This window comes from Myxocyprinus asiaticus, chromosome 41 (genome assembly GCF_019703515.2).
Source record: "Myxocyprinus asiaticus isolate MX2 ecotype Aquarium Trade chromosome 41, UBuf_Myxa_2, whole genome shotgun sequence".
Classification (NCBI taxonomy): Eukaryota; Metazoa; Chordata; class Actinopteri; order Cypriniformes; family Catostomidae; genus Myxocyprinus; species Myxocyprinus asiaticus.
The window spans coordinates 4615539-4631574 of record NC_059384.1 but is presented as its reverse complement, the minus strand read 5'-3'; the positions used below and the strand labels follow the sequence as shown (position 1 = coordinate 4631574).

The following is a 16036-nucleotide window of genomic DNA, read 5'->3' as shown; positions in this document are numbered from 1 at the left end:
TTGCAATTAATTACGATTCATTGTCTGCTTTAGGGCTTTCAAGATTAATTGTCATACAAATAATAATTAAACTTCTTAAGGTGTACTGTATGTGTGCTTCATACACCAAGTCATTTATTCATATTTAACTTGGAAACATATACAATTGGGATATATGATTTTCTTTAATGGCTTTAATAATGTATGAATGACATGAAAAATAATATTTTAAATATTAAAATATTGGAGAATACTTAAAATACCTGTCTTTCTTTTTTTTTTGGTCAACTTTTGTCTTGGTTAATTTTATAATTACAGTAGTGCTGTCAGTCGATTAAAATCTTTAATCACAGTTAATTGTAGTTAAAATTGTAGTTAATCGCAATTAATCGCAGATTTAGATAATGCTGAAATTTGTGACCATATATAATTATTTTCCTGTCAAAATGCATTTATTTCCATCTTAGGAAAGAAAAAAAAGCCCAATATGTAACAATAAAATGCTTTACGAATATTTTCCAAACAAAGCCTTCCACAGTATAATGAAAGGAATGCACTAAAATAGCACCAATTCATCTAAATTTCAACTTTTCCCAAAGTCTAATTGGGAGGTTGACTTGAAAGAATTAGTCCCCATAGGTTGAGTATTCATTCATATTTTCATTCATTTCATATTTCTCTATATATCTCATAATTGCACATTTAAAGTAGTGCTGTCAGGCGATTACATTTTTTAATTGCGATTAATCGCAGGTTTTTTTTTTGTAGTTAATCGCATATTTTGAATGTGCTGAAATTTGACACTATATATACTTATTTTCTTGTCATAATTTATTTATTTTCATTTTAGAAGAAAACAAAACAAAATTTCTAGCAATATAATGCTTTATTAACATAATGCACTAAAATAGCACCAATTCAAGTAACATCAAACGTTTCCCAAAGTCTACTGAGAGGGAGTTTGACAAATTGAAAGAACTAGTCCACACATAGGTTGCATATTCATTGCAATATGCATTAAATCTCTTAAACTCTCATCCACCACAATAGTAATCTGCCGGTAAACTGTGGCTATCCGCTTTGTTACAGCAATCATGAAGCTGCGTTCATGATTCGCGTCAGAGCGTCAACACCAGCGCCTCTTTGAACTCACCATGCGCCTTACATAGGCTGAAAAATACTATCACAAGTCCCATCTTGGCTTGTTTTGTACATTGCATAGCGCTAAGAGCTCCTTTCTCCATCATTTTATCACTGACAGTAAAGCGCTGTCAGAGATTATTTTATTTACGAGATAACAACCTCCGCAGCTCTATCATAGGAGGGAGCATAACGGTCTGTTTTAGCGTGTTTAGACAGTTCCGCCCATAGAATGTCTATGGGACCACCACGTATGCTAAACTTGTAGGCTCCCCTCGGTAGAAGGGCTGTGGCGTGTGCATCAGTGTAATGACTCCGGGCAGACACATTACAAAGGTTCCGCCCTTCACACCAGTGTTTATGCTGTATTAACGTTAAATGCGTTGATTGCGATTAAGAAAAATTAACACGTTAAATGTTTTAAATTAATCACATGTGTTAACGCATTAATTCTGACAGCTCTAATTTAAAATATTCATCTTATAGCATTATTTATGCATTTGCAACTGCTGTGTAAATGCATTTATTTCTGCTCTGTGAGAATACATCTAATTGCATCTTCAGATGCAGCTTATGTGCCACCTTTACTGTGTAAAGATAGCTTTAGTCCCCATAGGTTTGTTATTCATTGCAATGGGGATTAAATCTCTTAAATCCTCCACAATATTAATCTGCCAGTAGACTGTGGCTGTCCACTTTCCTGTGAAGCTACACTCATGATTCGCGTCAGGGCGGCAACACCAAGTGTCACTTGGGACTCCACGGGTGTCCGAAAAGTGAAGTGATAGTTAAGACTTGACGTGCTTGTGTGGTAATTAAAATGCTCCTTACATAGGCTGAAAATACTGGACTTGTTTTGTACATCAAATAATAGCGCTAAGAGCTCCTTTCTCCATCATTTTATCACTGACAGTGAAGCGCTGTTGTGGTGTGTCCGTCACTGTAATGACTCCAGGTGGACACATTACAAAGGTTCCGCCCTCCCAACAAGTGTTTATGCTGTATTAACGGTAAATGCGTTAATTCCAACAGCACTAATTAAAACTGTATTATTATTAGATTATATTATATATATGCAATAGCATAATATTTCTGTCCTAAATTCTTTTCTCTCACACATTATTTTAAGGTTCTCTGATTAAACCCACGAGACCTTATTTCGCATGAAGACCTGCTAAGATTCTGTTTCTTTATTCTGTCATCTCCACAGAAATAGAGTTAACATATGTCTCCTGTGTCACTGTGTCATTAATACTGTCTGTATGAACCCACAATAACCAAGAACATTTGCCGTTACATGATCGTTATATTAAAGTGAAACCGGAGTGCTTTACCATCAGCGCCAGAAGTGGTTAATCTTCACGCTCAGTGAGATGGTCGGAGTTCATTTGAATGAGACACACAAACGTTCATAGCATTTATATATTCACTTAAAATTCTCTTATTTGGACAGTAGAATATGATTGGAATTATAAGTGCACAATAATCGCAATTATTTTAAATAACCGTGGTTTGATAAAATAACCGACATCAGACAATTATTTAAAAATTGCGACAAGCCTAGTCATGCATTTGTTTATATTCATACTATGCACATTAAGGTTTTCAGAGAATAACAACTTAAATTTCAGTTTTTCGTTCGGATCTTCACACACAGGTTATCGAAAGGTTGGAATATTCTTGGAATATAGCACAAGAGTCGTTTGGACCACCTTTTTGGAGCTTAGCAGACTTAAGGCAGTTGAACACCGGACGAGAAGCGCCGCATCGCGGCTAGGACACGGCACAGTTATCAAACACTGGGCACGTCGATGCGGTTCACATGGCAGACAGTACACACAAAAGTTAGCCAGGTTTTTCCCTTTTTAAAGAATGAACAAGGCTAGAGTAAATAATATATGTCCACTGATTTGGGTTTAATTTAATGGAAAATATTTGAGTTGCGCTCTGTGGCATGGCAGAAATTTGAGCAGCCTCCGGAGTTGTAGGTGGGCACCGAGTGGAGGCAGCGGTGTGTGTACATTCATAGAAAACAATTGTTCGAATTTTGGAATGCACCCTTTCGTCCGCCAGACGCGTCCGGTGTGCAACCCCCTTTAGTCACCATCAGTGTTGGGTGTAATTGGATTACAAAGTAATTAGTTACTGTAATTTAAATAATTTTAGGCACAAAATGTTATGTAACATTACTTTTTTAAATTCTTGTAATAAGATTACAGTTACTGACTTTTACAGTTATTTACTTTTAAGTACATTACTTGGGTTACAAATATAAAAACAAAAATATTATTCATGTGTAATACAATTAAAATGTGAATTCATATGTTCATATGTATGTCTGTTTGCGTTTCTGTGACAGCTGAAGGGTGTGCGACAATGAACATGAAGAAAATTGACATTATTTTGAATTTGTTGAGCGGAAAAACAAACGTAAAAAAAAAATGTTTGTGACAAGTGTTTTAGAAAGTTACTTAAGTCAAGTAATTAGTAATATGTAGGCTTGGGATCGATGCCTTTTTTACACATTGATAATTTGAAGATTTTCCCGATGATTATCGATACACATCGGGATTTTTTCAGATATAAATAGGACTGCTCCTTGCACAATAGTCTTTATCTCTTCAGACATATTTCTCAACACAACTTTGGTAAAGTGTCAGCAGCAGGGTAAATTAAAGGGGGTCACACACCGACACGTCTGACGGACAACATGGGGTGTTCTAAAATTCAAAACAATTGTTTATTTCTACAAAGTTACAAACACACTGGCAATGCTCAGCATCAAAATTCTGCAGCGCCATGGAGCTCAACTCACATAGTTTTCTGTTAAATTAGACCCAAATCATTATCAAAAGGACAAAAATTATTTATTCTAGCCATCACTGGATGATCTATTGTGAACATGTATCTTTCATAGAGCCTACACAATGTGTTTTCAGTTACAAGTACGTCATTTTGTGGTTTGACTGCTTGAATGAAAGACCTATTCAATGCTACATACAGAGAAACTGCATAATAAACGTCGCCATTTCTAATCATTCAGTTTGTGCAGTTACTCCAGTTTCACTAACCTGCAAAAGCAACGTCACTTTGTTCATTCTTGAAGAAGTACAAAAACGCCGCATCACCTTGTCCTGTGTGTGTGCGTGCGTGCGTGCGTGCGTGCGTGCGTGCGTGTGTGTGTGTGTGTGTGTGTGCGTGTGTGTGCGTGTGTGACCGCAACCAGCTTCAGTAAATGGTATATTGCCCTCTTGTGGTCTCCCAACGCTATTACACCAGACTGTTAAACAGATGGCCAACTGAGTGAATGGAAAAGCATACAAATTGGGCTTCTAATTTAAATGTTGGCTAATTTTAATATATTGATGACTCAAAAATACATCGATAATATAATGTGCTGATCAATAATTGGTATATATCGATATTTGATGACATCACTAGTAATATGATTACTTATTCTAGTAAGTAATCAGTAAAGTAATCTGATTATAATTTTTAGAGAAGTAGTTAGTAATTTGTAGTGGATTACTTTTTTTAAAGTAGCTTACCCAACACCATTTACCATCCACTTTCATTGTATGGAAAAGAGCACTTTGAACTTTCTTCAAAAATCCTTTTGTGCTCCACGGAAAACCAACAATTGTAATACAGGTTTGTAGTGACATGAGGGTGATTGCCTTAGGTCAGGATTGTCATATTTGTCTGAACTATTCCTTAAACAACACGGTCAATATCAAACATTTTTGCTTGACCCTGCTCAATTTCACTTTGATTTTCAACTATGACTTCACATATCAATGTTATTTCATTGTTGCAGCATGAATATAATAAATATATCACATCTTGTGTGTGATTGACAGGTTTCCCTCAGATGGATCAAAGCTACCCTTCGATTCCATACAGAAAGGATCCAACAGCGCAGTTAATCGTGAGCCTTATCTAAACACACACAATTACAATGTACATTTAGCGTAGATCAAACTGAAAGCTCACTCATCTGTTTCTACAGCGGAGACGCCAGCTGAAAAGAGTCCTCAAAGAGAAGAGAGTCGCATTGTAAGCGTCAGTAAACCTGTACAAGACCGCATCTCCCTCATCCAGCAGATAACCACACCAAAACCTGTAAGAATGAGTGTGCGTGTCAGTGAACTTCAGTTGACCTTAATTCCAATGTCCCAAACGACGTCTCTCGCCTTCCATTTCTTTCATTGTTTCTTTCTCTTTGTCTAGAGCACTAAACAACAATCAGCGATCCAGACAACCAGTATGCCTGAGTTGATTTATACGCCATCTGGAGGCTCAGAGAGCCCGGAGTCACCAGGTCAAATGTCACAGGCAGGTGAAGAGTTCAGAGTAGTGTGTGCCGATGATGATGGTGTACACGTATACGCTCGCTGTGAGGATGACGTCTACACACATGTGACAGACAGTGAGGAAGAAATTGCAGTAAGTAGATCAGAGACTAATTTGTACTATATCTGAGTAGAAAGATGGAGCCGCTTGGAAGGTCAGTTTTCTTGGTTCAGATCGTAACAATATCAGGAGCAATTTCACGTGAACCTCAGTTGACAGCATTTGTAGAATAATTTTAATGATAAAAAAAAATTATTTCGACTTCTTCATCCTTTTCTTTTAAAAAAAAAAGAAGCAAAAATTGAGGTTACAGTGAGGAAATTACAATGGAAAAAGAAAAGCCACAAGATGTAAGCATTAGATGTGTTAACATGATTTTAGCGTGATAAATCACTTTCTTACCTTATCAGAGTAAAGTTATATCCAATATTACAACTTTGTTGCCATAATTACACAAAGCCGGTAAATATTATAAGCAATTTTATCACACTAAAAACATGTAGAACAGAGATTTTACCACACTAGAGTCATATAAACACATATAATGTTTACGTCTTGTGGCCTTATACTTTAGAAACAATGTGTATTTGAATGTTTGTGGGCTGCCCTTTTCAATTCCATTGTAAGTGTCTCACTGTAACCACAATTTTTCAAATAAAAAAAAAAAAAGAAAAGAGGAACGAGTTGAAAATATTTTTTGTGGTAAACAATATATTGTGCCACAAATGCTGTCGATTGAGCTTACCTAATAATTAACCCTGAATATTCCCTTAACTGATCGGTAGTTCATAAACATGTAAACAGGACTGTATAAAAAAAGATATTAATGAAACTTTTATCAAATTTATAATTATTTGAATGTATTTTAACTTTCTGTTTCAGGTCATTAATGCAGCGTCTCCTCGACCAGTCTCTCTGCCTTCTGTCAAACCAGCAAAGCAAGCGCAGGTTAATCACACATAAATACATATACTTTTAGCATAAATGCATGCTAAAGCAAGGTTTACATGATAAGGTCAGATACTATTTAGCCTGAGATGGGCCATTGCTATTAAAATGAATAGGAGAAATTGGAACGGTCTACAGATGTCGAAAAGGTAAAAGAGCCAAACACCTTTTAGACACAGACATCGCCCTCAGTCAGCTCGAGAATGCACATGCACATTAACTGAACAAGCCTAGATAAAATAGCCTTTTTTGTGTGATCTGAGCTGAAGAAGCACAATTTATGATATTGTTGTCAGATTTTACTGCTGTTTTTAAGTATGTTCTTTGATCGTAATCTTGACCAGCGTGCCCTGAAAGGGACCTTGATAAGGCCTGTGTTTGCATATAATCTGTGTACTGTGGTCATTTGGGGCAGTGATTTCCAACTGGGGGTAAGCATACCCCAGGGGGTACATAAGCAAGTTCCAGTGACTACCCAAAAAGAATTTGATTTTTTTAACCTATAAAACAAAATAATAGGGATTAGGGCTGGGTAAAAATATCAATTTTTTGATTAATCGCAAAGTTCATTCGAACTAGCTTGATATTAATTCTTTACATCCCAAGATTGATCTTTTTAATATACAATGTTAAGCACCAAGATCCTTTCACTGCATCTTTTTTTTTTTCTCCCCAATTTGGAATTCCCAATATGCTCTAAATCCTTGTGGTGGTGTAGTGACTCGCCTCAATCCGGGTGGCGGAGGACGAATCTCAGTTGCCTCCACGTCTGAGACCGTCAATCCGCGCATCTTATCACGTGGCTTGTTGAGCGCGTTACCGCGGAGACGTAACGTGTGTGGAAGCTTCACGCTATTCTCCGCGGCATCCACGCACAACTCACCACACGCCCCACCGAGAGCGAGAACCACATTATAGCGACCACGAGGTGTTTACCCCATGTGACTCTACTCTCCCTAGCAACCGGGCCAATTTGGTTGCTTAGGAGACCTGGCTGGAGTCACTCAGCACGCCCTGGATTCAAACTTGTGACTCCAGGTGTGGTAGTCAGCGTCAGTACTCGCTGAGCTACCCAGGCCCCCTTTCACTGCATCGTAAGAGGAAAAGTATGGTTTGGCTCGTTCCGTGTAATGTGTGTCCAAAGACAAGATCCATGCAATCCATTTTTTTTATTATTAAATGTCTCTTTTAAAGTTATATACTTTGTTCTTTACAGTCAGATGTTGATCAAAAGCAACAAAAAATAAACATTTAATTCTAATGATGAAACCGTGCGGCTCCAGTCATTATGTGCTCAACCAAAACAAAACGCTGAACTGCCAGAAGAGACGGGACCGTTTTAGAACTTGTTATTGATGTAAATACTTGTGAATAGTACAAATAATGCATGTAAACAATAAACATGTAGGACTAACAATCTGTCTGTCTATCTATCTGCCTGTCTATCTATCTGTCTGTATGTCTATCTATCTGCTTATCTGTCTGTCTATCTGTCTGTCCTGTCCTGTCTACCACAATGATGAAAAGCCAATTATAAAATAAAATTTGTAAAATTAATATTTTGAAATGTTGCGAGTTAAAAGGTCACCTGTATGATTAACTGTATAAAGTCTGTTCTTATCACTAGTTCCACGGCTCATATTACCCATTTTTGCTTTTGTTGTTGATGAATAACCGTCATAACCGGCAACTTCATCTTTTCATTTTGTACATCAGGGGTATTAATGATAACGTTAGATGATATTTAGCCTTAATAATACACATATTTGGTTTTGTGTCGATGAAGGGGTACTTGAGCCTTACTGAGATGGTGCTGTAGAAGTACTTACAGCAAAATAGATTGGGAAACACTGATTTGGAGTTGATTTTGTGTATCTTTCAGAAGCTGTATCCAGACCCCATTCTGAAACTGAACAGAATTATTGGCTTCGGAGGAGCTACAATGAGATGCGTGAGTGAAATGCACACATGAATTAAAATGTATTCCCTTTTGTTCACACTCTTACATGTTATATCTTTCTCAAGGCTGTGTGGAGCTCAGATGGAGAGGAAGTTGTGTATCCCTGTCACGCTATTATTATCAGCATGACAGTTTCCTCGGGACATCAGAGATTCTTCATCGGACACACAGATAAAGTCGGACACACTTAAATTTATGTCTTTGAAATATATTATACAGCAATTGATAGATTTTGTAGATTGTTGTTTGTTGGTCGCACTTTCAATAGACATTCAGATGTTAATGTCACATTAGAAATGCATTATAAAAGTGATTTCACCATGGTTAAGGGGTGTTCTTAAACATAACGTAAAGTGCAGTAAAAGAACAATATGGCATTTGATAAAAGTCACCAATGTTGAGATGTTAAATAGTTACATTTATTACTAATAATGTGTCATGCAGACAGAATTACAATACAGGACATTACTTTATACACATTACTATAAACTGAACTGTGTGTTTGTCAGGTCTCAGCTCTGGCACTCAATGCCAGCTCTACTCTGCTGGCATCAGCTCAGATGGGCACAAACAGTCTCATTCGCCTTTGGAGTTACAGCAAAGGAGTGTGTCAAACTATTATTCCAACACACATGCACGCTCTTAATCGGCTGAGGTAGTACACACATATACACACAAGCTCTCCAACATGGCTCTATCACGATCAAATATATGATGTTTAGTTGGATTTTTCAGTGTTACGTTGTGCATTGTTGTTTTAGTGTTTCTCATACTGGGTCAGCACTGTGTGGAGTCGGGAAAGACAGTCACAAAAAAACTGTGAGTATTTCAGCAGTGAAGAACCATTAAGTGTGTGTTCATATTTGTGTTAATTAGTTTATTTGTTTGTTTAGACGGTGGTGCTGTGGAACACTCGGCGTGTGTCAGAAGGAGGCGTGGTCCCTGTCTTGGCTAAAGCGCACACGGATGTGGACATCCAGATGATGAAGATAGCCTTCTTTGATGATACACGGTGCACACACTTGTATTCTATTGTGTCCTACAAAATCATAGTTTATCAGAACATATTTGATGTTTAAATTACAGGTGATGATGAGCAGTATTTTTGCACCAATGAAATTGCATCTGGACAAAATGTGAAATGTAAAAAAACCTTAATATAATTAACAGAGTTGCTAGCTATACCATAGTGGTGAGTTTTTTTCATAAAGGTAGCTTATGTAAGTGTATAAAATTGTTATGTGACTATGTGTTTGTTTGTGTGTGTAGTATGGTGTCATGTGGTTTAGGTAACATACGTCTGTGGCGTGTACGTGGCAGTTCTCTGCGCTCTTGTCCAGTGAATCTGGGGCAGTATCACAGTCTGGAGTTTACTGACCTCGCCTTTGAGCAGGGACACACACAAGATCGGCCAGTGGATGACCGCACACTGTGAGTACACACATATTAATGACACATGACAAGGGACAGGAATCTATAATGCATTTGGCTTAAATTAGCACCTGCTCAAATTAATGTCATTTTATTTTGATGTTTAACAAAATGTGATTGGATCAGGTTTGTCAGCAGTAGGAGTGGTCACATCCTGGAAATCGACTATGTTGCCATGGGAATAAAAAATATTAGGAGGCTACTCCCAGCTCAGGAAAGCCACGCCCACCACAGAGAGAAACAGACTTTTAGCACAGGTGAGAAAATTGTTTAAATGGAAAGCATATCCTGTTATTGGCACATATTAAGAGCTGTGAGTTGTATTCAGGCATATCTGCCAGTATCCACGTTTTTATAGCAGACAATATCACCATTTGAAAGATTAAACCCTTTTTTCTATGTCAGGCTACAAAAATAATAAAGAGCTATCCATGTTTTTACTCTTTATTATAGAGTTTCAGTGGCTTATTCTAGTATAATACTGTTTAAAAAAACTGGCAAAACAATATTTGTGTAATCTTCCATAGGGTCAAGGATGCAAGTAAACAATTACTTGAATACGCCTCTTCTATTATTAACATATTTACAATTACTGAGTTCAAAGTCATTTTGATTAAAAATTAAATATTTTCTCAAATCATTTTCTGAAATTCTTGAAAAAACAAATAGATGTTAGCATGAGTTGTGCTGAATAATCTTTTATTATTATTTCTTAAGAAAATAAGTAGAGAAACAATTTGATATTTTAAAAACTTTTGTCCATCAAATCAAAGTCATGTGGTGTAACTAACATGTAGGTAGCAATTTTGTTATCATGTGACAAAAATCATACCAGAGATGATCTCTTTAGACCCACGAGAATGTGTGATTAAAAAAAAAAAAAAATTCTCCTCCCCTTTTCTCCCCAATTTGGAATGCCCAATTCCCAGTGCAGAAGTCCTTGTGGTGGCGTGGTTACTCACCTCAATCCGGGTGGTGGAGGACAAGTCTCAGTTGCCTCCGCTTCTGAGACCGTCAATTCATGCATCTTATCACGTGGCTCGTTGTGCATGACACTGCGGAGACTCACAGCATGCGGAGGCACATGCTACTCTCCGCGATCCACGCACAACTTACCACGTGCCCCATTGAGAGCGAGAACCACTAATCGTGACCATGAGGAGGTTACCCCATGTGACTCTACCCTCCCTAGCAACCGGCCAATTTGGTTGCTTAGGAGACTGGCTGGAGGCACTCTGCACACCTATTCTTGACTTAAAAATTCATGACATTTGTAAATATATAATTATTCACCTTGAAATATTTGTTTGAAAACTTTTTTGAAATTAATGATTAAGTTGCATACACACTCATGTATTCAAGATGCAAATAAACTATTTTAATACCTTTTACTTGATGGCTACACCTCATGACATATTTAAAGTAATTAAATACATTTATTTTTTATTTTTTTTAGAAACTCAAAAATGAGTAAAAACAATATGAACTCTAAGATTACATGTCTACGAACTTGACACATGTGTTTTAATCTAGAATTTTAAAGTGTTTCTAATTTCTGTCACCTCAGACAACCTTATTTGTCAATGACCCTGTAGCACAAAAATAATTGTCAGTATCGGTCAAAGTTTCTATACTGGTGCATCACTAGAATCAGTGCATTTTTATGTATTATACTGTATGTGTGTGTTTTCAGGTGCTGGTATTGCAGTGAACAGCATCAGTCTGTGTGCTGAGTTCTGTGTGACTGGCTCAGAGGACGGATTCATGCGTCTTTGGCCTCTCGATTTCTCTTCTGTTTTCTTAGAGGCGGGTCAGTACTGCCCTGTCAATCACTCTCCCAACCAATCATCTCACTTTACATAAACACTAGGAATCAACGAATGTTTGTGTGTGTATCTGTAGAGCACGAGGGTCCCGTCAGTTTGGTGTGTGTGTCCTCCAACGGCTCGAGAGTTCTAGCCGCCACGTCCGCAGGGAATCTTGGCTATCTGGATGTGGGTAGCCGTGGTTACCGTACACTGATGAGGTCACACACAGCAAGTGTTCTGGGCTTCAGCGTGGATGGAATTAGACGGCGTGTGACCACAGTGTCCAAAGACAGCACAGTACGGGTGTGGGACATGGACACACTGCAGCAGGTTGGTTACAGAAAATGTTTGTCATTAAAGCATACATTTAGAAGAATGCATGCTTTTACACTCCTAATAGCCATTCATAGAGACCCGACACACACAAATATTGGTATTAATAATAGAAGGAATAGAGATGTTCAGTCATGACGTCAATTTGAAAGGTCAACCCAAAGGGCTAATTCGCCATGGGTTTCCTTGGGAAATTCCAGTGGGTTTTTAGAACAGCAGTTTTGATTTATGAGTAAAATACGTTCTGTGTTTAACGTTATGTACAGTGACTTTCAGGTTTTGTTCTTTGACATAAATTATACACAGTTAGTCATACTGTAACTCAAACAGGAATTTGAAAGCCGCTGTTTTTTTCTTTTTTAAGTTACTCCATAATGACTGCACTGATTCATCTGGCACTTAAACTCACATTCTTTTCAGCAACTACACTTTTAAAAAACACAGCGGCTTGCCGGCTTTAAAATTCACATTTAATTAGTACATTGTTGAAAACCAGTATTCTGAAAAGCCATTTGAAAAAACCCAGGGAACCCATGGTTCAAAAGACACAAAATTGACAAATCTGTTGATCCGTCCTGACTGCTTGTTTGTTTGATTTTATGCTTATTTCATCTTCTGTCTTGTCTTGTAGCTTTATGATTTTATGTCGGATGATAATGAGAGTCCCTGTTCAGTTGCGTTCCATCCCAGCATGCCTCTCTTCGCCTGTGGTTCAAGCTCTGGAACTGTGAGAGTGTTTGATATCCAAACGTCAAGCTTAATTGCCCAGCACAGGTATTTAGAGATGCACTCATTTACCCTGGTAAACCAACGCATTTTGTGTTTTACTCCATTATAACATAGCACTCAATGCAGATTTTAATATTTGCCTCTTTTGTGATCCAAATGGTATATTTTAATCAAATATCCTTTAACTGCATAACAGCACACACACTTAAATCATATTCCATTTAAATGTTGAATTATTTCATGTTTGTGTGTAATTGCAGGCAGCACAGTGGGTCAGTAGAATGTGTGACCTATTCTCCTGATGGTCAGTGTCTGTTCAGCGCTGGTTCTCTTGGATACTTGGCCCTGTACCGAGCTTCTCAACTGGACCATCATGTGGTCCGTGTTCTGGGTGAATAAACAGTCCTTAAAGAAATAGTTCACCCAAAAATACAAATTCTCAATATCATTTATTCACCCTCATGCCATCCCAGATGTGTATGACTTTCTTTCTTCAGCCGAACACAAACGAAGATTTTTAGAAGAATATCTCAGCTCTTTAGGTCTGTACAATGCAAGTGAATTTGACAAAACTTTGAAGCTCAAAAAAGCACATAAAGGCAGCATAAAAGTAATCCATCAGACTTCTGAAGCAATCCAATCGTTTTTGGCTGAGAACAGACTAAAATTTAACTCATTTTTCTTTGTACAACTTGCCATTTCAGTCTCTAGGAACAATCAGAACAATCACGATATCAAGCTCAAGTACACTTTCCAGTGCTTGACGCTAGATGGCGGTAGGAAATATGATCAAGTTTATATCATGAACGCCAAGGAGGCCGCCGTTGTCCCGTCTCTATTATCATCAGCCTCTGAATTATCACTCGTTGTATTATCACCTTGTGGTTATGCAAATTAGTTGGACGTTCTTCGGTGTGACACATTACATTTCATTGGTTGCTACATGAATAATATAAATGCTCTATTAGATTTCATTATTTTGCAAAGACAACAGATGTTGCTGTTGCCTTGTCTTGTCAGTCTTGAACATGTGAGAGCGCGAATCCCTCCCAAGTATTTGAATTCAATGGGCTTGGAGAAAGGACATGGCTAACAACAGAATAGTGCAGCAAATGAACTGGAACGAACTCCTCCAAGTGTGTAGAAATGCATTAATGTATCGTTCGATTTCTCGGTTGTTCGTTCATTGTTTGCTCACATCATGTTCACATTCACAGTCATGTTTACTGCATGTACGTTGTAGCATTCAACAGCCAGCAAACCAGTGAAATTGAATGTGCCACACTGAAGTACGCCCATCTAATTTGCATAACCACAAGGTGATAGTACACCAAGTGATGATAACAGAGACGGGACAACAGCTTGATGGTTCAGTGTGAGTGAATGATTATCTAAAGGGAAAAACTTGAGGGTAATGGTTATACTTTGTGTAATTGATAATCATTATTTGATGAATAACAGAAGTAATGGTTATATGTTTGATTAACTGATAATCATTATTCAGTGATTTACCATTATCAATTATTGTATTATCATTAAAAACATTTGTCGAATTGTGTATGCCATACTGGGATGACATGAGGGTGAGTAAGTGATCAGAGAATTTACATTTTTGTGTGAACTATTAATTTAACAAAGCCCCTGCCCTTTACAAATCACAGGTTTGAGTCAGCATATTTTATATAAACCAAGTTTACCTGAAGAATTGTAAATAACACTCTCAGTTGATGTGTTTTGTTAAGGTAATGTGGTTGCTCGGGGAGTGAATTGTGGGCCAGATGCTTTGGCTGTTAGTTCTGACAGTCACTGTCTAGCATTAGTTGGACCAACCGAATACACCGTCACTATTATGGAGGCACATTCACTTAACGAGGTATATCAAAATAATTGTTTTATGATATCATTATTTTTGTACAGAGCTCTTTTGGACCTAGGACATAAATGTAAAAAATAGACATTGTTCTTGACACTTGTTTCAAAATATTACATCAAACAGTAGGCTTAAAAACCCTATTCAGTATGTGTCAAATTAATTGTCTGTGTTTCTGTGTCTTGTAGTTACTCCGGGTTGATGTCAGTATTCTCGATGTTGAGAGCACAACACTGGACTCCGCCCTGAATGTGTGTTTCTCCCCAACATCACTCTCTCACCTGCTCGTCACCACATCAGCCAATAAGATCGTTTGGATCAACACACACACTGGACAACTGCTTAGACAGGTGAACGAGTGAGAGTGTGCTTTTAGGGTGAATTTATACTGTTTGGCCGAGGTCTTGCACTCCATAAATGTGAAATAATGTTCTGTTTGTTGGGACACAATGAATCATATTTATAACAGATTTTGGAATAATTTCTAAAATCATTACAGGTATCTGATGTGCATAAGCATCAGTGTTTGTCTCTGGCTGTCAGTGAAGATGGCCGGTATTTGCTCACGGCCGGTCAGAACTCGGTGAAAGTGTGGGACTATAACATGCACTTGGAAATCAATTCACAGGTATGTTTGTTTTGACTTAAATGCTGGATTTTGTTTAGGCTTTAAATATGGTTAAGCATGTCTCCGATTAATCCTTTAGGTTTTCATCGGCCACTCTGAACCTATCAGACAGGTGAGGTTCACACCTGATCAGATGGGTGTGGTCACTGTGGGCGATGCCCTCTTCTTCTGGGACTTCTTGGCTCATCCACGGGAGGCTGCTCAGTCTCTCTCTGTTCCTCCCAGATCTCCAGTCATTCAGGTCTCACCTGGTACATCAGGTGTGATATACTTATACTCATTTTGTCAATTATGTTAATCAAAGTTTGATTAAGTTCTTAAATGATAGTGCAGCATTTATTGTTGACATTCATTATATTTTGGGGTTGACCTTGTTTGAGTAAACATTAAACTATTAAACTAATTTGAAAAGATGTTGAAAGTTAAGTTACAATTTTTGTTTTAAGATAATAGTCAGCTAGCTTATTCCTACTTATTTCTACGGAGCCCCTTGGAGGACAGGGCGTGATTTTGTTTTTTTTTTTTTTTTTCTGAAATGGTTATGTGCACTCGCAATAGTTTTGCATTCCCTTGCAATACATTTACCAATGTTTTACTATAGTAACTATATTTTAACCTTGATATTCTTAGTAAAACCATAATAATACAGGAAAATGAAATTATGGTAATAAAAATCATAATGTTGTGGTTATTATAGTTTTACTATACATTTTGTAGTAAAACCATAGTAACCACATGAATTACCATGGTAAACATATAATTAAACCATGGTTACTATATGGATACAGTATACTGTATTAAAGCATGGTTTCCGCCAAAAAGCATTTTTTCTTAAATTAAATTTCATAGTTACTACA

General features: G+C 37.4%; 1 protein-coding gene across 2 annotated transcripts in view; it reads left to right on the top strand.

Moving 5' to 3' along the window:
- The window catches only part of wdr90 (WD repeat domain 90), a 38185-nt gene that overhangs the window by 4770 nt on the left and 17379 nt on the right, over positions 1-16036 (top strand). For both annotated transcript variants that reach the window (XM_051681979.1, XM_051681980.1), the window contains exons 7-25: positions 4980-5047; positions 5129-5241; positions 5350-5565; positions 6355-6420; positions 8303-8371; positions 8446-8556; positions 8890-9035; positions 9142-9199; positions 9274-9392; positions 9650-9811; positions 9938-10068; positions 11505-11621; positions 11714-11949; positions 12584-12726; positions 12942-13072; positions 14424-14554; positions 14740-14901; positions 15051-15179; positions 15259-15439. In XM_051681979.1, coding sequence (XP_051537939.1) covers positions 4980-5047; positions 5129-5241; positions 5350-5565; positions 6355-6420; positions 8303-8371; positions 8446-8556; positions 8890-9035; positions 9142-9199; positions 9274-9392; positions 9650-9811; positions 9938-10068; positions 11505-11621; positions 11714-11949; positions 12584-12726; positions 12942-13072; positions 14424-14554; positions 14740-14901; positions 15051-15179; positions 15259-15439 — 2489 coding nt within the window. The remainder of the gene's footprint in view (positions 1-4979; positions 5048-5128; positions 5242-5349; positions 5566-6354; positions 6421-8302; positions 8372-8445; positions 8557-8889; positions 9036-9141; positions 9200-9273; positions 9393-9649; positions 9812-9937; positions 10069-11504; positions 11622-11713; positions 11950-12583; positions 12727-12941; positions 13073-14423; positions 14555-14739; positions 14902-15050; positions 15180-15258; positions 15440-16036) is intronic.